The sequence below is a fragment of the Haemaphysalis longicornis genome, unplaced genomic scaffold (genome assembly GCF_048455015.1).
Source record: "Haemaphysalis longicornis isolate Haplotype H1 unplaced genomic scaffold, Haemaphysalis longicornis Haplotype H1 scaffold_2, whole genome shotgun sequence".
NCBI classification, from domain to species: domain Eukaryota; kingdom Metazoa; phylum Arthropoda; class Arachnida; order Ixodida; family Ixodidae; genus Haemaphysalis; species Haemaphysalis longicornis.
The window spans coordinates 66075393-66102484 of NW_027526295.1; the positions used below are offsets into that span (position 1 = coordinate 66075393).

General features: G+C 48.0%; 1 protein-coding gene across 1 annotated transcript in view; it reads left to right on the forward strand.

Annotated features, from left to right (window-relative positions):
• The first annotated feature begins 12013 nt into the window (after positions 1–12013).
• LOC144168027 (transmembrane protein 237-like) overlaps positions 12014–27092 on the forward strand; it is a 32370-nt gene continuing 17291 nt past the window's right edge. Inside the window, exons 1-3 of the mRNA XM_077697119.1 lie at positions 12014–12286; positions 15275–15592; positions 18341–18659. Coding sequence (XP_077553245.1) covers positions 12076–12286; positions 15275–15592; positions 18341–18659 — 848 coding nt within the window. The 5' untranslated portion in view covers positions 12014–12075. The remainder of the gene's footprint in view (positions 12287–15274; positions 15593–18340; positions 18660–27092) is intronic.

Consider the following 27092-nt stretch of genomic DNA (forward strand, 5'->3'; position numbering starts at 1 on the left):
CCGTCGCGGACATAAGGCGGCACCGGAAACTTCAGCGTGGAGATGGGAAGAAAACGAAAGGCACTGGATGACTGGTGTAAAGAACATGAAGATCTCCAGATCGCAACGAAAGACAGTGAAGGCACCCGCACGTTAGTGTGCAAATATTGCAACACCGAGATGGTCACCGATCCAGCGAAGAAGCCCTACGACCGAATTCGTGAGCATCTAATGTCATCTCGTCATAAGAAGTTCAAGACGGCTTCCAAGGAAGCTGAGACTGCGGGAACGTCTCAGCAGACGCTTTTTGATATGTCCTGTAGACAGCGTGCGAAAGAAACTGAAGCGGACGGCGTTATCCATGACTTTGTTCGTGCCCTAGCGTACAGCGGAATAAGCATGCACCAGGCGGACGGACCGCTGGGAGACTTCGCACGCAAATACTGCAAGGCCGCGAAGACCATGCCAACAGGACAAAGACTTCGGCTGAAATACCTGAAAGAAGCTTTTGACAAGGACATGGAGAAAATCCGCGATGATATGCGAGATGTGAAAGTGAGCGTAATCGTCGATGAATCCCCAGACATCACTGGTGTGCCTACCATCAACACTCTCCTGTGCTACGTACTACAGCCAGAAAAACGTGAAGAAGCACGTTGTTCTGGTCGACGTCGATAGGGTAAATGCATCGAACAGTTACACGGTGGCCAGCGCAGTTAGCAAGGCGCTCCTGACGGTTGGCAAGACGTGGAAAGACGTTGTGGCAGACTGGCAGTAGCCACAGACTCAGCGGAGTACATGCGAAAGATGGTTCGAGAAATCTGTCAGGCTGAAGGGATCCAAATCTTGCATGTGAAAGATATAGCACACCTTATTCATGTGAGTGTTGACCATGCCATTTCTTTACCATGCATGTCTGATGTTCGATCCGTAGTGATCAAGTTTGGAGCGTTATTTAAGCACGCTAACAAGCTACTGAAATTTGTTCTTCTAATGGCCTCTTTGGACCTGACATTAAGAAGCCACCTTCTGTTGTCCCGAATCGATGGCAAAGCTTCTACAAGGCACTTGTGGTAGTCGTAGAAATGTGGAGCTCGTTAACAGAACTTGCTGAAAGCTCGCATGATAGCAGCAAAGCAGAAGCTATTCGAGGGATACTTTCTGAAAAAGAAGTTGTTTATGCGAAGGCAATCTTGATGAGAGATGCACTCGGCCCACTTTTGGAAGCCCAGAAAACGCTTGAAAGTGGGAAGCTTTTGATGCCCAGCTTTGATCACCTAGCTGGTAAACGTGAAGCTGCAGCAGATTGTCGGGGAGCTTTCGGCGATGATCGGTAAAAGCGATCAGGCCAAAGCTGTTTTGTCTATGTTACCCAAGCGCAGCGCTAATTTAGTAAAAACATGTTCTGAAGAGTTCTGCACGACACTCGCCACAAAATGGCGCTGCACTCTTGGACGGAACGTCTCAGAAAAAGAGGAAAACCAGCTAACTTTGTGGAAGTTGGGAGCCGCCCTTGATCCGTTTCAGAAGCGTCTGCTGGGGCAGTCATTTGAGGACTACCGACCTCTGTTCATGTCCGTAACCGACAATGTATATTCCCTTAATGACGAGTTCAACCAGTATTTGCTGGAAGCGAGCCCCACAAACCCAGCTGTCGAACTAATCGAGTATTGGCATGACTCTACTTCTCGCTACCCAAGGCTTGCAAAAGCTGCACTGACATTGTTGTGCCTAGCTAATGGTAGCTGTGATGTGGAGAGAACTTTCTCCCAGCTGAGATATGTTCAACGACCGGACAGATCTCGAATGGAGACTGACATGTTGCGCATGCAGATGATAATGTATGTCAACAAGGACGTGTAAAAAATCGATGACCAGATTTTCGAGAATAAAATGTATAATTTCTAAGAGTCAATGTTTACTGATTCATTCATTTTCAAACACCACTGATTCATTTTCAAACAAACACAAAATTTCGGGTAGTATACTGTATTTGCTATAATACTCTGGTGTCTGTCCCAATTACCAGCTTGAAACACCAAATTTAACGTGTTATACTTAAAAAGCCGTGATACGTTTTGATAAGCTCAGTGTAAGTTCTGATAAGTACAACCGTATATTTAACCCGAAAAAACCCAAAGTAAGGAATGGTTTCGCAAAAAACCCGATTTTTCCCCGAATATCAGTTTGAAAAATACCGCCCGATTTTTACCCCCCGAATTTGAAAAAATATAAAACCCGAAAACGAACAACCCTAGGTATAAATGACGCGCGCGTGCTCCGCTCCCTCATTCTCCCGCAACGCCGCGATTGAACTGAAAACTAACGGGAACTTGAGTCGACCCCATGGCTGCTTTGCATACTACTCAGGGTTCCCCTACCGGAAGATGGTGAAATTTCTTGCCAAAAAGTTTGCTGAAAAGTCGCCCCTCCGCGTATGCCTGTCATTGGCTTAATATTGGGAACCAGACAGCCCATCCAAACCGCGAAGGCACCACCAATATCGAAATCAGACGCGTTATCATTTTAGGGGCGTGGCACGTTAGGGGCTGGGGCTGTTGGCATCTCTTGTCGTCATAATTGTTTTATGCACTCGCGGTACTAAAACACCAAGAAACTTGTTTTCGCCTCACTCTAGATAGCGTAAAACCACCAGGACACTCATTTACGCCTCGCGCTAGAGAGCTTCATGCTTCAAAGACACGAGACTTTTACAGCAAAGCTGTATACCTGTTTCAACGGTTTCATCTGCGTTGGCAAAACACCAAGGCACCAAGAATACACTTATATATACCGCATGCTTCACCCCTCCCCAGGTTTCACGTCAGTGGAGATGGCCTGGGATTTTTTTGTTTGGTCGCCTGTCGCTGTGATCAGTGAGCGTATGCGTGCTTCTTGCCCAAGATAACTTCAGGCACTTGGTGCCAATTTCCCATAACATTTAAAAAGAAACGTTATATGTATGCCCAATCCGGCGGCAACATGTCCAACTAGCACCACATCGGTGTCACCAAAAAGAGTGCACACTATAGCGTGAGCCAAAGGGGCACCTCTCGGCATGAATGCCCGGAAGACCTTGTTTTGAGGACGCCGCGCTGTGCTCCTGGGTCTGAAGGATAAGGTGGCGACATTTGTCTGCGAGAATCGCAAGACGTCTCTGCGAATAGATGGCTGGCGTCATCCCCAATATGCTTGCTGGCCGCTTGCACCGTCCCTCGGGACGGTCCGCACATGGGCGTGCCATGCTTGGCACTTGCCATGCTTGGCAAGTCGTCCGGACTGCACTGCGGACGACTTGCTGTGTGGGAGACAGCCAGACTAAACTTAAGTTTTTAGGCTCGTCGGAACCAAAAGCGCATCGTCCTGTGTATTTCCTTCTTTGTCAACATTTTTTTGTGCGCCTATTTTCAATATGAGCCCGACAAAAGTAGTCATCCGAAATATTTCAAACAGCTCATCTGAGACAAAACAGGTGCTTAGCGTCAAGAAAATGATGCGTACCTAACTTTTTCCCCATTTCACGGCCACAAGGCAAGGGGGTGACCTATATTCCAACTTGTATGGTACATACACATACGGATTGAAGTAAAGTGCCATAGCAAGCGCGGCCAGACATTTCTTTACCTTTTTGTTTATCTTTGAAGGCATCACCGATCTCTTTGAGGATACCCTATAAGGGACGCATAGGGGATTATAAGTGCATGAAATTTCGTGTGCCAGTGTATTTTTTCGTAATTTTGTCTCTTTTTCAAGTTTTTTCTCTGTAGTTGAACAAAGTTTCTTGAGCAGCAGGGACCCTTTTCGTTCATTTTAAATTAGAGTGCCCACGAGAGCTTGCGGGTGCTGTTTCTGAACTTCGAAGCTTTTCTCTAGATTTTCTCATTTAATCAATTCGGGGACTTTAATAAAACAGGAGCTAACAATTAGGCGTGACGAGAAAAGTGGAGGAGGAGCGCACCGAATAGGGTAACACTGCGCTCATGAGAGGAAGGCGTCTGCGGCTACTCGCTAACACGTGTTCGCTGGAAAAGCCTCCCTGTTTGTAGAAAAGCTCTGTGTGCGGTGACCACTGTGAAACGCGCCCGCACGTCACTCACGCGAAATTTCTCCTGCGATCTCTAGCTGATTAACTACGCAATCGCGCAATAAAGTTTGGTATTAAGTTGGCTGCACAACTTGGCTGCACAAGCGGCGCTACAAGTTGGCTGCACAAGCGGCGCTACTCGAAGCAATTATAACCTCAATAGAAAAAAACACAGCCTGTGACAGTACATGCATGCATGTCCCTCTCAAATTGTTTGCCTCAATATATTGCAAAATCAAAGCTACGAAACAGCTCCGCTCAAATTTTGTGATCAGTGATGAGTGTCCCGCGATTTTCGGTGATTTCTTTTTAATAAGTGAAGCACCTAGATTCTTTGTTAGGCAGATATGCTTTACGTCGGATGGTCCCAAGGGTTTTATTGCATTAAAAAGTGTTGACATCTATGAGCTTCCCACAAATGCCTTAAATGAGAAGAAACAATGCTCTGGAAGTTTTGCGCGCTGAAGCTTCCCTTGGGCTATTGGGCGCGCCTTTGTAGCAGGGCTTCGGGTGGTCTACCTGGGAATCTTTTACCTGCGCCGATATAACACATTGCCGATATGACAGCGCCGTGTTTGTGCCCTCTTCCTTTTGTCTCGTGTCGTTAGCGCTGCTACTATGAATATGCACCAACTCGCCCAGTCTTCTGTTTTAGATATAACACAAGGGAGCTTTTATTTTTCTACTTAAAAAAAACAACTCGATGTGCCATCCCGGCTTGCGAAATTGGATGTTTGTGCACAGCGAAGCTACAAAGCTAGTATACCTGCTGATGGCGGTGATTCATCAATTGCTTACAGCATCGCGATCGTGCGTCTCGTCGCTTCCAGTTTCTACCAGAGCTCTAATACGCAACGTTACTAGAACTAATACGTGCATCTCGCTTCAATAGATACCGTGTATGACGACGATGATGATGATGATCGATAGTGATATCCCCTTTGTAGCGGGGTGACGACGTGACATCTTACCCCCAAAAATGAAAAAACAAAACTAGTATTCTTATGTTTTACACTTTTCATTTAATACTAGCGCTGCTCTTAGGGCAGGCAAAAAAACTTATTAGGCACAAAATACTTATTTTTTCTGTTACAGGTGGTAGCTGTACTAGTCAATATTCCCCTCTCTGCTTTTCGTCCACCAGCCTTCTAATCTCCTTTTCGTCGCCTCGGCAGCCTTGAAGAACTGCCTCTGTGCTACTCTTAAATCCTAGGCCTTCATGTAAGCCAAATATTTCCCTCTAGATTTGGATGGATACCCTCGCATTCTAACACTGTGTGCCGCATAGTTTCCGTTTTTTTTCCGCAGCCCACAGATACATCATCATTTTGTGTATACTTCCCCACAAATCCCTTAGTTCGCGAGCAATTAACCTGCTCTAGCCTCAAAAAGCAAAGCACTGTCTTTGGAATTATCGTAGAAATTTTCCTTTCCGATGTCTAATTTCTCAGCCCTGTACATCTCTAACGAAGTTTTAGCTTTCATTTTTTTCCTTCATTCATTCGTTTCTGTCTGCCTTTCCTCTTTTGTTGGTTATCTTGGATGTCTTGGATCATACGTCATACTTGACGTCATGCTAGAGCAGCGCCCCCTACACTACGCCGACACAATTGCGCAGCCGCGGTTACCGCGGTCACCGCACCTACCACGCATGTTCCGCCATGGCCTCCACTGCTACAGCCGTGGTATCGACCCCTCCGACGCCCATGACGTCATAACCACTGAAGCGCAGGCCACGTGCACAGGCGGCAGCTAGAGCCACACGATTCCCGGTCCCGCCGGGCCGCAGCCGTCATGATTGTCCACGGGTCGGGTGTAGGGGAGGCTGCTCGAGTATTAGCGGCCAGGAAGCCACCGACCTCGGTTTAAATTTTAGCGCAGAAAAATCGGGAATAAATGTTTTCAAAGACGTTACCACCGACGTAGTGTCTATCCAGCATGGCGAATTACCCATAGTGAAGGAATATAAATATTTGGGAGTGTGGATAAACGAAGGGGATAACTACTTAAGAACTCACGAGGAGCAACTTAAGGTTAAGGGAAAGCGAAACGCAGCTATAATGAAGCATTGAGCTCTGTGGGGGTATAACACATATTAAGTAGTAAGAGGAATGTGGAAAGGAGTAATGGTTCCGGGTCTCACATTTGCGAATGCTGTACTCTGCTTAAAATCAGACGTTCTATCAGGCCTTGAAGTGAACCAGAGAGCAGTAGGCCGTTTGGCCTTAGCCGCGCATGGAAAAACAACTAATGAAGTAGTGCAGGGAGATATGGGCTGGGCGTCGTTTGAAGTTCGAGAAGCGCAGAGGGAAATATGTTTTGAGAGGAGGTTGAGAGCAATAGATCAACGAAGGTGGGCAGTTAAGGTTTTTGGGTACCTATACTTGAAAAGCGTAGACACGCAGTGGTTAAGGGAGACTAGAAGGCTAACGACGAAATACGGAAAGAATGCTCGCGAATCCAAAACAGCCAAGGTAACCAAAAAAGAGGCAAGGCAGATTGTAACGAATAAATGGAGAGAAGAAATGGAAGCTAAAATGTCGTTAGAGATGTATACAGGGCTGAGAAACTGAACATCAGAAAGGAAAATTTCTACGATAATTCCCAGGGCAGTGCTTTGCTTTTTGAGGCTAGAGCAGGTTGCTTGCGAACTAAGAGCTTTGTGGGGAAGTATTCACAAAATGATGGGGTATGCATGGTCTGCGGAAAAGAAACAGAAACTATGCGGCACATAGTGTTAGAATGCCAGGGTATCCATCCAAATCTACACGAGGGAAATATTCGGCTTCGAGAGGCCCTAGGATTTAAAGGTAGCACAGAAGAAGTTAACTTCAAGGCTCTCGAGGCGACGAAAACAAGATTAGAATTCTGGTGGACGAAACGCAGAGAGGGGAATATATTGCCTAGGAGTTACCACCTGTAACGCAAAAAAATTATTTTGTGCCTGCCCTAAGCTGCGCTAGTATTAAACCAAGAGTGTAAAACATAGATATATTGGTCCTTTTTGGTAATATGACACGTCATCACCCCGCTACAAAGTGGAGACCAATAGCAATCATCATCCTCGTCGTCATACACGGTATCTATTAAAGTGAGATGCACACGCGAAGTGAGATGCGGGGAGCGAAGCACTGTTTGCCTCGTTGTATGCTACAGTTAAAAGTAGTCCAACCAAAGATGAGGGTGAAACACTGGAACCAGTGTACGACACTTTACTTCAACCCTCATGTGCATGTACCGTGTAAGTCGGAATACAGGTCGACCCCTTGCCTTGCTGCCGTGAAATAGGGGAAAAAATAGGTACACGACATTGTTTTATTGAAGCTATAAGCACTTGTTTCGTCTCAGATTACGCGTTAGAGCTGTTTGAAATGTCTGAAATGATGAAATGCTAAAATAATATTTCGAAGGCCCGTCACGTTCAAGGCCCCGCGTCCTTTTATGTTTACATCCGGGTTACGTCGCTACTGCTAAGCGAAGCAGGGCGCACTGGAGCAGGGCGAAGCAGGGCGCACCCAGCGCACTGGAAATGGAATGAAATTTTCGTGTCGCCGCTTTTAAGAGAAAAAAACGGCCCCCAACGCCTTTTAATACGAAAGTGTTTTATTCCGGGATTCACGAAGATTTTGCTGGCGTCATATCCGTCACGGAAGTGACGCCAGTACAACGAAGCAAGCGGCCTGTAAAGGGTGCACCCCTGCACACAGCGTTTTCTTGCGGGGAAGCAACATTTAGTACTAAAGAGTACGTTATATGCTTAGGGTTGTTCGTTTTCGGGTTTTATATTTTAATACGAAAGTGTTTGATGTCGGGATAAACCAAGATTTCACTGACGTCATATCCGTCACGGAAATAACGCCAATACACCTTTGCCGAAGCGACCCTCCAGGATAACTTTGCTCGCGAAGCACACCCACAAGACAGCCGCCGACCCGCAAATCATGCTCAGCTGCAGATTTCGCTGCACATTTCACTTTCACTTTCGTGTTTTACCGATTCCTATGACAGAGGAATCAACCACAGTTTTTTTTAATTACTTGTGTGCCAAAAGTAGACTGTTCATTGCACATGCGGAAACGTTTTTAGATGTAGTGCTGTTCATTTTCTCTTTTTAGCGTGTGCATGCTGCTTTCAGCAGCCGAGTTTGGGCGCCTCCACAGATACATTGGACAATTTTAGTTTTTATAAAAAACATCCTTGTTATGACTAGAAATGCCGCGTGATGACTAAAAGCACGGTACCCATGCAGAAGCGCCATACATAGGCCGCATCGGCTTCCATTATTATTCGGCACAATCGCGTTCATGATGCAAAACAAGGTAGTGACTTTGGTGTAAGACTTCTTAATCAATCTCGCAGAACGAGTGAGCTTCACCTTTAAGACAAGAAACGCAATAGCCGAACAGCAGATTCGGGAGAGTGAGTACGTGCGCCCACCTCCCTTACATCGAGCGGCCGGGGTATACGCCATCTCTTTCAATGCCCTCGTGTGCTCTCCCGGCAACCTGGCCACCGCGTTGGGTACGCATTCTCCACAAACTATGACGTCAGGGGACCCCGCAGCGGATGAAAACTTTCCGCTCCTCTGAACGATTAATCCGGACATTTGAATCTCCCCACCGACGCCGGCTGCGACACGAGCTCCACCTGTAGGAGGTCTTGTTTTGCTTATTAGGCAAACCCACCTTTAGCATGTGTCAAGTACCCGGAAGCACGTAGTAATACGCGCATACCTGACACATAGCGGTAAGAACATGGGAACTGTACGATTACATCTTGTGTGGTCCGGTATCTTACCGGATCAAAAATAATGCAAACGTGTGGTGCATTGATTTACCAGCAAAACCAATGGTGATGTGACATTTTAAAATGTTGTTTTAAAATGCTCAGTAAATTGAACGCTGCAACCAGACAAGAAGTTTCCAAGATTACATGCGGTGTCTACGAGACTAAACGCTACATAGATCGTCAAAGTAGATCTTGTCAGTCATACGAGTAACGACGACGATGTTTTTTTTTTGCGCTTTATGGCCGGAAACTACCACGGTTTTTAAAAGCTATTTCTATTCATAGGCGATCTTTTGTCGCTGTTTCGTTTTTTTTCTTCTCGGACATCGCACTCAGAATTTTGTGGAGCCAAGTAGTTTTTAACTCAAGCAGCGTTTACGCATTACGACTACACCTCCATTTTTTGGAAAGACATTTCTCTCACGCGCACTATTCGGTGTTCTTTCTCTTAAGGTGCACCGAGCATTACACGTGATCTGCCCATATCACACGTGATACAAAATCGCAACGCTAGTGGACGTCTCTGTTATGTATGCAGTTAGATTGGTCGTATGCATACTATTGAGTTGAGTTATGTTGAGGCAGTGTTGCAAGTGATGCATAACACATATAGCTGACATCCAGCTTCTTTAGTTCTGTTAGTACAGGCGGCCTATTCATGCAACTGAAATGGCCTCCCGCGTCCACTTGACTTGACACGTCGGCTCTTTGGCAATACACGAACCCCTAACAGGAAAGCAAGCTTTACCGGCGGCACAGAAACGACTTCGGTATTGCAACCAGCGAGTATTAGAAACGCTAGACGATATAACAGCAATAATTGTTTATTACAAGGGGTACTTTGCCCACCTTCGTGAATGTGCGCATGAAAGCAAGGGTGGCGTTTCAGATTGGTACAATCAAACGAAGTGTCAAACACTTTCTTCACTCACGGTAGACCATATCCAGTATTGTTAATCGCACGATGGGCCAACTTCGTTTGCAGCTTCGAATTCAGTGGCAAGCAATTGCTTGTGTTTCTACTCATATTACCAAGAATAGGCCTTTCCTAAGGTCAGCCTCCTCTTTTGGCAACACAATTTCGACAGGGGCCGCTCCAAAAAACAGCACGAGACAAGCGCGCTTCCGGGCCGGAATTCTCAGCTGTGCACGTTTCAAAGCGCCCGCTTCGAGCGAACCCTCTGATTGGACGACACGAATGCGACGCAAAACACGCGAAGTGTAGTGCGGGTTTGTGTGTACACAATTATTGATTACGTCACGGCTAGAAACGGATGCAAAACGGGTGTTTTTTGAAACGGACACAACTAACGATTCCGCCTGGCGGATTAAAACGCTTATTCTACGGCATTTTCAGCCGCGCCCAAAAACTCCTCCCTCGCTTTGAAGTGAAGCTTCCGTGCGAACGGAAGCTCCCGAGGCTCCATGGGTCTTTCAAGCGCGAGGCTACGAAACGAAAATCCCGGTGTGTACGCTATTAGTTCGCGGCGACCACCAAAGTAGCACGACGTTCAAAACATGGCTTAAACTTCAGGCTTATACTTTTCACCACTTGGATATGCTTCTTGAGTAGATTAGTCAGGCGGCATTTGCAAGATCAAAACAAGACTTAGACTTCAAGCTTGTACGTATTATCGCTTGATTATGCAGTTTGAGTAGATTAGTTATCAATAGGACCATTTTAGATGCAGAGCATCTTTTGCTCGGGGATATGTCACTCCTGCGTGCCCCATCCACAGCGCCTCTCCTCCTCTCTCACTTTCCCTCGCCAGCGATAAGCAGGTACGCGCTGCACGCGCCCTCTCCCTTTCTCCGCTCCCTCGCCAGCTATAAAGCAGCTGCGCGCTGCACGCGCCCTCTCTCCCCCTCCCTCCCTCGCCAGCGAATAAAGCAGGTGCGCGCTGAGCGCGCCCGTTCAGTCTTCTCGGAGAGATCACCTGCACCGGTTCCGCTACGTCGTTGTATGATGAGTTCGACCGGAACCAACAGTCCCGTCAGCGTAGATGTGAAGCATCATGGTGGTGCACATTACGTTCCCATTCGTGCTCCGATAAATGAAACAACACAATAGAACCACACGGAACCCCCATTATGCTTCGCATCTCAGTGTTCCCCACGAGAAGATGGTGTAATTTTTTTAAACAGCGGTAGGGTTGAAATATAACATTTGCTCATACTTCTCACCTTAATTATCGATCACCTCTCTGTCGTGTGCTAAAAAGCTTCAATGGACATTGATTGATTGATTGATTGATTGATTGATTGATTGATTGATTGATTGATTGATTGATTGATTGATTGAGTGAGTCAGTCAGTCAGTCAGTCAGTGATTGAGTGAGTGAGTGTAGGGTTTAACGCGCCAACGCAATGCAGGTGATGAGGGGCGCCGTAGTGGAGGCCTCCGGATTAATTTTGACCACCAGAGGATCTTTAAACTACGCCGAAATTTCTTACACACGGGCGTTTTTGCTTTTCGCCTCCATCAGAAAAGCGGCCGCCACGGCCAGGAATCGAACCCGTGTCCTCGTGCTCCGCAGCGTCCTCGTGCTCTTGCTTCACTGGACATCTACCTCCACAGAGTGGAATGGCTATTCTGTTTTTTTTTTTTTTTTTTTTTTACAGAGAACCGGTGTGTGGCTAGTTTCTGAAGATTTCTGCGTCCTCAAACGGAGTTGCGTCTACAAAGAATTTCGAATCTTGTGGCGAAGCCAACTTTCTGTTGAATGCACTTTTGGTCTTAACCTAATGTAGGTATTTTGAAAAAAAAAAAAATCTTGCTGAAATTGGCCGCTAGGACCACTCTAAGATCATCACGTCGTGTTTCATTTACTAGTCCTAAATAGTTAACAGTGAAGTTCTAAGCGATGAAGAATTCCCGTCTGCTGTCACCACATCGCCATCTACACAAAGAGTATAGTTACAAAAAATGGCTGTAACTCGTGCTTTGTCGAAATTATCCCGAAGCAAATCACATGACCGTTGGCCTCGAACACGACTCGATCATTACGGCGAGTTTCATTTAGTTGTAATAATTACTTAAGAGTGAAGTTGTAAACGTTACAGAACTCCCGTCTGCTTTTAATGCACGGCCGTCTACTCCCCCTCCCCCTCATCCCCTCCCTTTCGCTAGCCGGCGTGGCGTTCGAAGCAACAACATACCGGCTTGCGTTGCCACGGCGACGGTTCGCGCGCGTGTTGTTGTAGTAGGGACTGCTCCTTGCGTGATGGCTGCGCCCAGTCCGCCGCCTCTGGCGCCTCGACGGCTCATACGAAGAGACCACGGACGAAACGCCGACGCTGTCGCAGGGGGTGGCAGCTCTGACGAACATTCTGCCGGTGACAATGAAAACGCCGAAGACGAGGCTCAGCGGGGGACTACGGGGATTGCAGGCTACGGAGACCAGCGCCCGCCTTCACCGACGTCAGCAGTAGCAGGTGAGAGCTGTAACCCGACTAACGGCTCGCTTTTGCCGAGAGAATTCTCCGAGTCCGAACTGACACTCATTCCAGCAGCTCAAAATTCTGACCGCTCGGAAACCTGGTGAAACCATTGCAGGAAAGCAATGTGTACCTCATAGATCAATTGATTTGAACGCTCAAAATATTTTGCGGAAAACCGAATAGTCTTTTGTGTAATTGTTTTTCAAAAGTCGCACCCAATACATTTTTTTAATGGGATAGTTTCCAAGGCTCCGGAACGTGGAAGAACAACGTATTAGACTTGAAACTGCGTACAAATGTCTTTTGCCCTTAATGTTGTCTCTGCCATATTAATTTTATTTTACTTTTAATAACTCCAGAGTAATCACTTCTGAAAGAAGTGCGCTGAGCGTGAAAGCAACATCTGACTATACTTTAATCGTTATGAAGTTTTCCACATGCGATGGAGGCGAAACACCCTGGGGTTTTCTTGGGAAGTACTATATATTTCGCGAACCTGGCCTTTTATGCCCATTTTATGAAGACTCTTTGAACTCCCGTTCTAATGCACGTACATACATCTTAAAAAAGAACACAATGTTAATCCGCTAAGTTCACAACTTTACCAAGCTTCTCTTTTTTTACCGGTTACAGGTAGTTCATTGACGTTGTGACCGTTTTCATGCTTTTTCGTCTTTATATACATGGTCGTGTGAAGAAAGAGTATATAGTTGCGGAAGGCGACTTACATTAGTTCCTATACACGCACCAGAAGAAAAAAATGCGCTTACGATCGATAAGGGATCTTCATAACGGCACCGATCGAGTTTCGCGAATTTGTGATTGACTGTTGATTCACAGCGTTACTTGTAAAAATGTTGGGGAATTCTAGTGCACTTCGCAGTTTCTTCTAACGAACGCAATTTAAAACAGATTTTTAAATTGCGCTAAGAACAAGTGGGGCCAGTTACACATACATGCACAGGCACACGTGCACGCACGCACGCACGCACACACACACCCACACCCACACGCATATAACATACGTTGTCGCAATTCAGTGGAACACTAAAACATATTCATGAGTGTTTTAACTGCACTTTAGGAATCACGTGATACTATCAAACAAAACTAGAGGCCCAACAACAAGCACACGCTGCTGCAGCATGTATTGTATTATATTCTGTTTTCGCGCAATTAACTTGTACGACTCGAATTCCGGGTCTCGTTACCGGATTACTTTAACCTACTGACCTCAGTGCTTGTTCATTCAGGAGCGTTGCGGTGAGGTGCACCCGCGGGCGTCTTAAAGAGGCCATTAAGGCAAAATACAACTTTTGTTTCATTTGAAAGGACAAGTGTTTGGTAACTCACTCAACTCAGTCCCAGCCACGAAAGACATTTTCTAAACCGAGAAAACGCTAAGAATGTTGAAAATCTTTCAAATTTTGCGCTGCAGTGACGTGTTCCATGCAGTAATGACGTAATACAGGCCAGCATTCAAAAAGCAGTTTACAGCGCGTTAACTGCAGGTTAGAATTCAAGTGATACGATCAAACGGAACTACCCAAGCAACCACCGGACGTCCGTCGGCCGTTTAACGTACGTCCATTCCGGCTGTAACGGACGTCCGTACTACGTCCGTTTTAGGGCCGATGGACGTACCATGTACGTAAGTGGGACGTCCGGATTTATCACTTCTGTACGTCCAGTCGGACGTCCAAAATTGGATGTATTTTGGGTGTTCAGTGAAAATTTCCAGAAACACATAACGAGAAGATTGTGTTCCTACAATAAATACTACACCACACAAGACCAACGCGCTACCGGGCAGACAGGCATACATGAACACAGGGAACTTGCCTCAGATGTTTCGTTAGCGGTTCTCAAGTCTTATATATCCTTCCCCAAAGAGATCGTCGTTGGAGTCGGTGGAGTGCTTCATTAAAGTGAAAAATTGACTTAGTTTTATATTAGAAATATGCAGATGCAACGTCCAATATACAAGTCAGGGTGTGGATGTAAAAAAACTTTTTAATTGAAAACAAAGTAGCGTTTTCGTTTTAGCTTTTATATTCAATTTAAGCCGTTATGTAATGCTCCGTAGTAACTTTCAACGTCCACTGGCGGATGTCATTTGGATATGTACATGCGCTTGTACTGGCCGAACATCCCACAGACGTCCATGGTTGCTTGGGTAAGAACCCCACCCCAATCGCCCAGTCATGTTTCTCGGCGGTGGCTTTTGTGGGTGGTCGCCAAATGCACAAGCAAAGTTCTGTGTTCATAGCGCTTCTGCAGAGTATTACTGTCCTCTGAATATACTCGCAGAGGTTTTTCAATCTCTCCCATTGCACGTGTGACTTCTTTTTCATGGCGTGTTAATTTTTTAACAAGAAAGTGTTTTATTCCCGGATACACAAAGATTTCACTGACGTCATATCCGTCACGGAAATGACGCTAGTACACCTTTGCCGAAGCGACCCGCCAGCAGGACGTCGCTCGCCAAGCACACCCACAAGACAGACGCCGACCCGCAAATCATGCTCAGCTGCAGATTTCGCTGCAGATTTCACTTTCATGTTTTGCCGATTCCTATATCAGACAAATCAAATACAGTTTTTTTATTATTATTATCCGGTAACATTGTTTAGATTACCCGTACCCGGTGCTCTAACTGCTTCAACTACTACAACGCCACAGGCCTTGCGGCGGACCCGCAAAATAGCGGCAATGCTTATTGTAAGTGGGCCAGTTGTTACGTATCTGAGCCCGAAACAGCGCAAAAGCACGGCGACAGAAGAGCACACAAATTTAGCGCAACAGCTGAAACATTGACTAAAATAAACACGCAGACTAACATTTTCCAGTTGTTAGCGCTGTGTCCGTGTGGTCTTCCGTCGTCGTGTTTATCACGCTGTTTCGTGCTCCGAGAAATAGGTCCTAGGCGCCGTTCCTCCTCTGGCTTCACAGACTTCTCACATCGCGTTCGTGGTCATGCAGGTCCCGAGCACGGATCGCAACCGCAACTTGCCACCGAAGATGTTGGCAAAGGAGAAGCCGGGACAGACGACCACAGCCCACCAAAGGCGTCGTCAGAAACGCAGAGTCGCGCGGGTGCTCGGCGAAAGCGGCGCCGAATACGGCTCCTCTCGAGTCGACGGAAAGAACCCTCAGGCGAAACGGATGACCAGGCGCGTGGAGCTGCGGACGAAGACGACGTTGCAGACGGTGAACCAGGTACCACGGAGGAAGTGCTCATCCGGCCAGGCGAGCTGCTGCCCTCGAAGGACACGGGAAAGGTCTACGTCGAGACACCGGGTAACTATAGAGATGCTACACAAATATAAAAACAATCTGACGGGATACTTGGTCTTTTGAGGATAGAATAAAATGCGCGAAAAGTACGGGACGGGCAGAGAGAAGACACCACACAGCGCAGGTGCTATCTTCTTTGGTGTCTGGTGCAGTGTCTCAGCCCCGTGACGTCTTCCCGTCCTTTTGGAGTATTTTATTCTGTCGTGCAAAAATATGCTGACCGTAGAATTGTACAGTATAGCCAAATGTCCCTAGTCTAAATGACCATAAAACAAGCACACATCCTTGTTTTGTCCAGAAGAACTACTAGCTTTTGATGAATTTGATAACCATCTCGCTGAACTCCATTCCGGCCCTTAACAGGCGGTGTTTTATACCTTAAAAATCGCAGATGTTGACAAATATTTCGAGCTAGTAACGTTAGCACTAGTCGCCATGGAGGAAATTAAAAAAAAGGTAGAGTAATGCCTGTGTTAAACTTCATGCTATACTCGGTTACAACTCAAGAACGGCACCACCTCATGTTGTATCACACCGCCAAAGCGCCGGACCCGTGACGTCAGTGCGCGCGCGTTTTGAAAGGAGTTTGCTATGAATGCGTGATATCGTCTGCCTTGCCTCACGCAGTTTGTTTGTCGTCACTAGAGTCGTTTATAAGCATATTAAGTCAGAAAAATCACGGGAACGGCTCACGCCATGTTGAAAATATTCCCAGTAACGCCCTACTTGCGCCGCGCGGAGAAACATCCGGCTACGGTGATAAGGCACAGTGGCAACTTCCGGTGCCGTTCTTAAGTTGTCACCGAGTATAGTATCAGGTGGTGTGTTGCCGCTGTGCCTTATCACCGTAGCCGGATGTTTCTCCGTGCGGCGCAAGTAGGGCGTTACTGGGAATATTTTCAACATGGCGTGAGCCGTTCCCGTGATTTTTTGGACTTAATATGCTTATAAACGACTCCAGTGACGACAAACAAACTGCGTGAGACAAGGCAGACGATATCACGCATTCATAGCAAACCCCTTTCAAAACGCGCGCGCACTGACGTCACGGGTCGGGCGCTTTGGCGGAGTGATACCCTACACGAGGTGGTGCCGTTCTTGAGTTGTAACCGAGTATATTGGCACCACTGCAATGGAACAATAGTTGTTTGTTACGCGGCAATTTTTGTCGAAACAATAGCTGATGACTAATTACTCAATCATCCATGGTTATTATAATCTATTTTATTGATTTCAAGTTGGTGTTAGAATTAGGATGTATTGGTGCGGAAATCTTTCGGGTAAAACAAACTTATATTTTGTCTTCATAGTCGTGAAGCTGTTACAGCTTTCCTTCCCTCAATGAGCGGTAAAATTGCATTCATAGCAGACATTTTACAGCTGAGATGCTATCTGTGATTAACATACCGCCGCTTTCTCTTACTTTCGTCCGTTATTTTCTCTTACGTTCTTTAACCTCATTGCATATGCCGAATGGCAAAAACAGAAAGCAACAAAAAAGTGCATTTTTACGAGCACCGCTCTGTAGAGGAATAGCAGCATGATTCCGTTAGTTTTCTAGCATTTAAGCTCGATAGAATTTTGAGTTTGTTCAACGCAGTTTTTTTGGTTGAACTCTGCTAAGAAATCACGATTCGCGGTAACATGTACGCTCTTCCTCTGAAACCCACAATTCGGCAATGAATAAAGCGGTGCGGGCAGTGAAACGAGGGAAAAACCTCGCGCGGTGTTTCGAAGCCCACTTCGAAGCCTAATAATCGGTATAGTTCACATTCGTTTTTTTTGTGAGCGTGTGTGCGAGTGAGTGAGTGAGTGAGTGAGTGAGTGAGTGAGTGAGTGAGTGAGTGAGTGAGTGAGTGAGTGAGTGAGTGAGTGTGTGTGTGTGTGTGTGCGTGCGTGCGTGCGTGCGTGCGCGCGTGTGTGCGTGTGCGTGCGTATGCGTGCGTGTGTGCGAGTGAGTGAGTGAGTGAGTGAGTGAGTGAGTGAGTGTGTGTGTGTGTGTGTGTGTGTGTGCGTGTGCGTGCGTGTGCGTGCGTGTGCGTGTGTGCGTGCGTGTGTGCGTGCGTGTGTGTGCGCGCGCGTGTGTATGTGTGTGCGTGTGTGTGTGTGTGTGTGTGTGTGTGTGTGTGTGTGTGTGTGTGTGTGTGTGTGTGCGCGCATTCGTTCCCTCACCTCTATTCCATTATCATCATACCCGTCACCTGTACAACGCTCCCAGCAGCAGGCCAGAGCGTACGTGATCAGGCCGAATGTTTTCTTTCCATTTATTAAAATGACGCTCTCTTTCTCTCTCTAATAATCGGTAGGCTCAGTGCGTTTCCGTCGCCGAAATCCTTTACTAGTAAAAAAACCTCGAGTCTTTTTTTTTTTTTTTTGTAAAATGGGCTAAGATAGCACCCGCCGATCCGTATGTACCAATTCCGTAAGCGTAGGCTTTATCTTTAACTCAGCTCTTGTAGTAAACCGCAAACATACGTGAAGCTGCCATCATAAATGAACTGTTTGATTGAAGCACTCGGCTGCCTTTCTCCGTCGTCCGTATACTTTTCTCAATTACCGAAACAGAATGATAAAAATGGGCGGGTACACAACCTATAGGCCTGCGTGAGAAAAAGCAAAAAAATTGTAATCCAGTGCACCCGACGCAACGAATCAGATTCACGCCGTATATGTACTGCTGTTGTTGAGGCGTCGAAGAGAGTCCTGCATTGGTCACCAACCGACCCGGACTGGCCACGCGCTGCGCAACAGGTCATTTCTGCGCGGTGGACCGGGCCGCATTGGAGGCGAAGCTGTTGGCGGCCCGAGGCGGCCGGGAGGCGCTCACGGCTGGAGCTGTGCGCACACCCTCGACGGCGGCGAGGCTGGAGCGGGGCTGGGCGCGCCTTGGCTGCTGGGCGCAGGGCCTGCTGGCAGGACTGGCACTCTGGCAGCTGGTCCTGCTGGCGACCAACACGCCGCAGCACCCAGAGAGGCGAGGCTCGGACGAAGAAGAGGGCCTCGAACCGCTTGTCTACGGAATACTCTTCTACGTGCTCGTGGCAGTCAGTCTCATGTCCGCCCTCGACAGGTGAGGGGGTCGTGTGTGCACATGTATGTACAGTGGAATCTCGATAAACGGAAATCGCTTAAACGGAATTGCCGCTTAGACGGATCTGTAGCCTGTAAGTTGGTTGGTTTTGTATCATTGCCGGTTCCGTTTACATGGTGAGGCGGAAATTTTAGTTCCGATTATCGAGAGTTTTTTTTTTTTACTTTATCTGAATATGAAACCAACCAACTTACAGGCTGCAGATCCGTTTAAGCGGCAATTAAACAGCCGGAACCAGAAAAAGCTGATGCTATTGGCCATGGGTTTGAAAAGAAGTTCCGAACTTAAGTTCGGAACTTCTTGTCAGCTTTTTCCGGTTCCGGCCGGAACTTCGATCTTGTCGAACCCATGGCCAATAGCATCAGCTTTTTCCGGTTCCGGCTGATTAGTATTTGTTGCGCTTACGTTAGAAAAGAAAGGACACCATTCTTGACTTCGAAAGCGGCTCTTTGATGCACCTTCACGCGTTTTTATTGCGCAGTGACTAATTGTTGCCAAATAAACTTTGTGATTGGTGTGCCTAAACGTCTTGTAGTTTTCTTGCTTTTTGAAAAACTAACAGCTACGTTCACCTTCCAGTGCTTAGAGTTCCATGAAATCCATAGAAATAGAGTTCCATTAGAAATTCTATGAATTCCATTAGAATTCCATGAAATAGAGTTCCATTAGAGTATACACCTTAATAGTGTGCACGCACATAAATTTGCACTTTTGCACATTTCTTTCAGTGAACGAAACTCCTGTTAAATGGAACTAATTTTTTCGGCGGTCCCTTCAAGTTCCGTTTGTCGACAGTCTACTGTATATTTTGCAACTGCTTGTGGGTTTCTACCGCGGTGTTTTCTGACGTCGAAGACACGGCCACTGGCCCCATTTTAGGTAGCCGGGTTTTGACTTACCCTTGCATAAAAAAAATTAGCTGGCGGTTTGGCGGCGAGTCTCAGGACTAACAAATGAGGATGACATCGGGTTCTACTCGCTGATGATAAGCTATATGTGCAGGGATTCGGATATATACGCCGTGAAGAAGTGACGTATCCAAGACTTTGTTTGAGTGCACAGAACGTAATAATACCAGGGGTAAAATAACGCGGTTTTATGAGCACCGCTTCCGGCACAAACCTCCATGACACACCTTTTAGACTTCCTAACTGTGAAGGTTGTGAAAAAAATAAGATGGAATGCGCCTATAACGAAATACAGAGCGCACGGGATTATACAAAATGTGAAGTATATATTACGGAGAAACTGGAAAGAGTTAGTGGTACCGGGGCTCACGTTCTAAAATTTAATATATGCATAAAATCAGAGATCCAGTCAGATGTAGAAGTAATCTAGAGGGTGATATGCAGGTTATCTCCAAGGGCTTACGACGAAACTACACACGAAGCAGAGCAGGGAGCCATGGGCCGGTCATCCTGTGAAGCCGCATAAGCTTAGAGTTAAATAAAACCTCAAGAGAGGCCCAGAACCACGCAGGTGAAGAAAATGGTTATCAAAAGGGATCAGTGAGTGAGTGAGTGAGTGAGTGAGTGAGTGAGTGAGTGAGTGAGTGAGTGAGTGAGTGAGTGAGTGAGTGAGTGAGTGAGTGAGTGAGTGAGTGAAGAAATAAATATTTTCCGAAACGAGCTTTTGGCGCTATCCGGCAGACGTACCAGCACGGTGGGGGCGTCCTTAGTCCGGGATGCCTTAGTCCTGGTTGTCTACGAGAGCTCACGCGACGAGTCTTATTGAGCCACAAGGTCTCAGCTGGTCAGCCGGTTGTAGCCCTCAGCCGGTTGTAGTTCTCTTGTAGCCCTCAAATGGTATCGGCTTCATTACTATACACGAACAGAAAGGACGTGTAGTGCAGACAATGAACGAGAAAAGTCGCCGCAACGTATCGAGGAGGAGGAGGAATAAACATTTATTCAACTGTATCAGTTCCGTTGTGGGAGGCCTCCTTAGTCCAGGAAGCCTTGGTCCTTGGCTGTCCGGCGGGCCCTGTCCACCAGTCGTTGTTGGTCTTGATGGCGTGAGCTGGTCAGCTGATCCTCCCACTGCTCCAGTGTTGGGTTTGGTTGGGGGGTTAATGATGGTGATTGTCGGCACTCCCAGACCATATGGTAGAGAGTGTTGGGTGTGGGGCAGTGTTGACAAGTCAGAGTGTATGTTGTTGGGTTGATGGCATGGAGTAGTGTTCCGTTGGGGTAGGTGTTAGTTTTCAGCTGTCTGAGGGTAATGGCGTCCTCTCTGGTCATGTTGGGGTGTGGTGGGGGTAAATGCGGCGCTGCAGTCGGTAATGGGCGAGGAAATCCGTGTAGGAGGAGGAACAAACTTTATTAACAGTGAAGTCGAGCGGGATCGTGGTCGGGGTCCTCATTCCAGGACTCCGTTGGTGCGGCCTGCCGTCTTCGCCCTTTCAGCGAGCCAAAGCTGCTTACTCAGGTCTGAGCTGGCAAGCTCACTCTCCCACTGCTCGTGAGTTGCATCAGGGATTGGATCAAGGTCTGGGTTTGACTGGCAGGCCCAAACCATATGGTATAGCGTAGCTTGGCTGCCGCAGTATTTGCACAGGGGGTAGTATAACGTGGGGTGGATGGTGTGTAGCCGCGTGGGGTGTGGAAATGTGTTGGTTTGAAGCCGTCGAAGGGTGACTTGTTGTTCTTTTGTTAGCTGGTCGGCCGGCGGCGGGAAGGTGCGTCGTGTGAGCATGTAGTGTTGGGTGATGTCGCTGTATGTGATGAGTGAGTGACGGGTCCTCTCATCATCCTCTTGCGGTGCCCGGCGAGCAAGTTCTCGGGCGTAAGCGTGCGCCGCTTGATTACCGCAAAGAGACGAGTGAGCAGGTGTCCAGATAATCTTGACTGTTCTCTTGGGGGGGTTCTGGGTTATAATTCGTGCGGCTACCTTAGAAATTCTTCCAGCCGTGTACGTTCGACACGCCGCTTGTGAGTCCGTAATGATGGTCGTGGCTTGGGTCTGCGTTATGGCTAGTGCAAGTGCCACTTCTTCTGCTTCGAGGATGCTGGACTTACGAAGGGTGACACTTGTAATGAGAGAAGTGGGGGTGGCGACGACCGCTGTTTTAGTGTTTGCACGCGCGTAGTCCGCTGCGTCGGTGAAGACTGTCGTACTCGAGTCGCCGTATTGTCTTTCGAGGGCCAGCGCCCTGGCCGTTCTTCTGCCTTCGTGATGCTGGGGGCTCATGTTTCTTGGAAGTGGGGGAACGTATAGCTTGGATCTTATATCCCAGGGTATGTCTATCGCAGTATCTGCTTCCGTTGGCGACATGAGCCCCACGTTCGAGAGTACTTGGCGTCCTGTGGGCGTAGTACTTAGTCGCGCTTTTTGGGCATTCAGGTGCGCTTCCGCAAGTTCGTCTAGGGTGTTATGTACTCCCAGAGCCATCAGGCGAGCGGTAGAAGTGCTGGTAGGAAGTGCGAGGGCTTGTTTGTAGGCCTTGCGTATGATGGTGTCAATCTTCCGGCGTTCTGTTGCCAGGAGGGTGGCGTAGGGAGCGACGTACGTTATTCTCGATATTATGAAGGCTTGGACCAGACGCAGCATGTCCTGTTCCTTCATGCCATGATTTTGGTTGGCAATGCGGCGAAGCATCCTGACAATTTGGGTGGTGGACGAGTCCAGTTTTTTTATTAGTTGGGTGTTTTTGCAATCTGCCTGATATGTCATGCCGAGTATTTTGATGGTTGGGGTGGGATGGAGTTTGGTCCCATCCATTGTGATATAGATGTCCGTGGTTGTATCTCGGCGGCGTTTTTGCACCATGACAAGTTCCGATTTCTCAGGCGCACAGGTGAGACCACACCCTTTGGCGTAGGCATTCACCACGTCTGCAGCCTGTTGGAGGCGGTCCTGCATGGCTCCTGCGGACCCTTTGCTTACCCAGATAGTGATATCATCGGCGTAAATGCCGTGCTTAATGTCCGGGATTTTGTTCAACTCTTTTGGCAGGTTTATCAGGGCTATATTGAAAAGTATTGGAGACAGGACAGCGCCTTGCGGCGTACCCCTACTTCCGCATATCAAGGGGTCGGATCGCAGGTCGCCCACCTTGATGACAGCTTGCCGGCCCGTAAGAAAGTCGCGGACGTATCCGTACATTTTTTTGCCGCAGCCGAGGTAGCTGAGGTTCGTTAGGATGGCGGCATGAGCAACGTTGTCGAAGGCCCCCTTGAGGTCTAACGTGAGGATGGCCTTGGGCGTGGTCTTACTGGCCGATTCGAAGATGTCGGTTTTCAGTTGAAGTAGGATGTCTTGTGTTGAAAGGTGAGGACGAAACCCGAACATCGTATGTGGCATTTGTTCAGTTCTTTCTAAATATATTTGCAGCCTGTCTAGAACAACGTGCTCCATAACCTTCCCGACGCAGGAGGTGAGGGAGATCGGGCGGAGGTTGTCGACGCATGGCGTCTTGCCCGGTTTTGGTAGAAATCTCACCTCTGCCTCCTTCCATGCAGTCGGGAGGATGCTGGCAGTCCAGCACTCATTCATGTAGGAAGTTAGAGCACCGATGGAAGCGTCGTCTAGGTTTGCCAGAGCCTTGTTCGTTATTTTGTCCATACCCGGTGAGGTGTTCCGCCGGATCTTAGCCAGGGCCGCCCGCACCTCAACCGTTGTTATTGGCTGATCAAGAGTGGAGTTCGGAGATCCAGTGTATGGCGGAGCAGGATCCTTGGGGGTGGCTGGGAAATATTTATCCTTCAGGGTACACATGAGGTCTTTTTCAGAGCCTGGGTATTGATGTATGATAGTCCGCATCGTCTTTTTACTTTCTCCCCTGCTCTTGGTGGGATCTATAAGGCATCTAAGAATGTTCCAGGTCTTGGAAGTGGTGCGTCTTCCGTTGAAGCTCTCACACATGTTTAGCCAATTCTGACGGCTGAGGTCCGCCGCGTACTGGGCCGCTTCCTTGTTTAGTTTGGCGATTCTTAAGCGAAGCTTCCTGTTATGCCTTTGCTTTCTCCATCTCCGGAGTAGGCTGCGCCGGGCTTGCCAGAGATGAAGCAAGTGATTGTCTACCGCCGGTGTTTGATTAGACATTTGAATTTTCTTTGTATGGTTCATAATGTCGTTGCATAATTCTTCGGTCCATGCGCGTATGTCTTCTATCGTGTTGGTCTGTGCCTGATTTCTCTTTTTCCTTATCGCATCCCAGTCTGTTAATTTCGCTTCTCCTATTTTTCTTCTGTAGTATGGCCCATACACTTTGGTCTCGATGATCATATGATCACTGCCCAAATTTTCTTCATGGCTCCTCCAACTGACATTGGAGAGGTTTGCTGTTAACGTGAGATCCGGGCAGGTATCTCTCGTTGTGCTTGTGCCGATCCTAGTAGGCGTGAATGGGTCATTAATAAGGGTGAGATTCTCTTCATGTAGGATATCTGAAAGTCCTCTGCCTCGTTTGGTTTGATAAGTGTAGCCCCAGGCTGGGTGCGCGGCGTTAAAGTCCCCTACAATGACAAAGGGGCTAGAGCCCACAAGACTCTTCGCCCGCCGAATGATATCCGCCAGCCCCGAGGCCTTGCTTTTCGGCCGGCAATAGATGTTCAGAATGAAAATGCTTCGAGATTTTTTAATGTTTTGTGGAACCAGTTCTGTTAGGATATTATGATGAGTACTTGTTGCCAGATGGTGTTGAATCGCCGTAATGTCTTTTCGAATTAGGGTGCAGACGTCGTTCCCGTATGGGGTGATGTGGGTTGTGTAGCCGGGAATTTTTGCATGTTGATTTGTTTCTTGTAGCGCTATTGCGTCGAGGGGATCAGATTGGCTATCTACATATTGTTGTAAGTCCCCCTTCTTAAGCTTAAAACTTCGACAATTCCATTGCCAGATTAGTAGTGGGGATCGTGCGTTCTGCTTGAAGTTAGTCATCATGAGTGGTGGTGTAGTTTTCAGCCATCGTGTCGTTCTGTCCTGGGCGGAGGTATGGTTTCTCCCTTCTTGGATGTCGGCCGGTGCCTGCCGGGTGCTGAAACTCTAGGCGCTCGATTCTGGCTTGTGTGCCCTGCATTTGTCCCGACAGCTGTGCAACTTGACTCCCAACTTGTCCCAGCTGAATAGAAATGGACTTCAGCTCGTCCTGAACAAGGGTGGTGAGTTGCTCGAGACTGGTTTGTAATTCTTCTTTAGTTATGTAGCTTGGGTCGTTTTCCTCCTGCATGGGTGACGCTTGTTGTCGCCTTCGTTTCTTTTCCATAAGCTGTTGTGTCAGAGGTGTCGTGATGGGTTCTACTGAGACAGCTCCAGGGAGTGTACCCGGTTGTGATTGTGGGGTTGTTGCGGACGCTTTCTCGAGTTGTTGTGTCATGAGGGATTTGAGTGATTGAATTTCGGCCCTGAATGTCCTGATTTCTTGTTGCAGTTTATCACACTCACTACATTGTGGAGTAGACTGACGAGCAGTGGGATAGAGAACGGATGCCCAGCTCACCTTGTTGCGGTCAGTGTCGTTGTCCTGCCGCTCTCGCTTCTCCCCTTGCTGTCTGGACTTTGACCGGGACCGTGAGCGGCTCCCCTGTAGTCGGACGGTTGATCGGGACTTTGAGCGCCCGGCTGGCCCACTGTTTCCCCGGGTGGCACTGCGGGACCGGTGGGCGGACTCCGTCTGAGTGGAGGGGTGGTCGCGTTCCCATTTCTTCTTGCGGAGAAGGTACGGCTCCCGGAACCGCATCCTGCATTCCTTGCTCGCTGTAAGGTGGTCCCCCTGGCACAGCTCACATTTTCTTGGAATGTCATCGCTGGAGGTCATCGATCTGTCTGCCAACGAGGGGAAGGCCCGGAAGGTATGCTCGCGGGCAGCGGCGTGTGCCGCTTCATTCCCCTCGAGGGATGCGTGGCCTGGGGTCCAGACTATGCGGAGTTCGGGTGGGCTTTGTAGATTGTTCAGGATGCGGATGGCTTGACCAGAAACAAGACCTAGTTGGTAATTGCGGCAGGCGGTTTTGGAGTCTGTGATGACAGTGAGGTAGTCTGAGCCCGAGGTAACAGCGAGGGCGATGGCAATTTCCTCTGCAGACTCTGTGTCAGGGACTGCGATTGTGGCCGACGTGAGTTCTTTGCCATGGTTGTTGACAACGCTGATGGCATGCGCAGACGTTCGAGGGTACCGGGCAGCATCTGTGTAGCGGACCGCTGGTTTGTTGTCTCCGTAGGATTTTCTGAGGGTGATGACCCTGGCCTTTCTTCGGTATGCATTGTATACGGGATGCATATTTCTGGGGATTGGAGCAACGGTTATAAGTTGGCGTAGAACCAGGGGGATGCGCTGTTTACTATATGATGTCTCCTGTGCATCGTAGCCAAGCCGACGTAGCGTATGACGGCTCGTTTTGGTGAGTTTAAGTCTTTCGAGTTGGCTGATTTTGTGAGCTTAAGCGAGTTCCTCCGAGGTGTTTTGCAGACCAAGTTTCATTAGCTTGTCGGTAGAAGTTGTCGGAGGTAGACCAAGTGCAAGCTTGTAGGCCTTCCGGATAAGGACATTCAGTTTGTCGCGCTCGCTATTCTTGAGACTGAGGTATGGAGTGCCGTAAATAATCCTACTGATGATTAGGGCTTGGGTCAAGCGTATTATGTCGTGCTCTTTGAGACCATGGCGTCTGTTGCTTACGCGGCGAATGAGATGGGTGACTTGAATTACTGTTTCTTGAACTTTTTGGATGGTTGCAAGGCCTGCTCCGTCTCTCTGTAATTTTAAGCCGAGAATCCGTAGGGTATTAACCAGGGGTATGGGGTTACCATTGACTGAGAGTTCAAGGTCGGGTATGGGGGCGGGTGGGCGACCTCTGCTGCGTTTCTTGAGCAATAAAAGTTCCGATTTGTCAGGGGCACAGGAAAGCCTGCCAGCGCGGAGGTATTCTTCCGTGATGTTTATTGCTGTTTGGAGTGCGTCTTGTTGTTCTCCTACTGAGCCTGTACGCGTCCAGATAGTGATGTCGTCTGCGTACAGCGCATGGCTGATTCCTGGTATCTTGTTCAGGAGTGGCGGTAGCCCTCGCATTGCCAAGTTAAAAAGCAGTGGAGAAATGACAGAACCTTGGGGGGTGCCTTTTGGTGGTGTTTTTACAGTTGCCGTGCGGAGTTGTCCCACGCCAATCGTGGCCGTGCGGTCAGTGAGAAAGTCGCGCACATAACGGTAGACTTTATCTCCGCAGTGGGTAGATTGCAGGCCTTCGAGTATAGCTTGATGGGTGACATTGTCAAACGCGCTTTTGACGTCAAGTGCGAGAATGCCGCTCTGGTTTTGTTGCTAAGATTATCCAATAAGTCTTCGTTAATATGAAGAAGGATGTCCTGTGTTCAAAGTTCGGGGCGAAAGCCAAACATGGTGTGTGGGAGGTACTCCTTGTCTTCCAAGTACGGCGATAGTCTTTCGTGCACCATGTGTTCGTAGAGTTTGCCCACGCA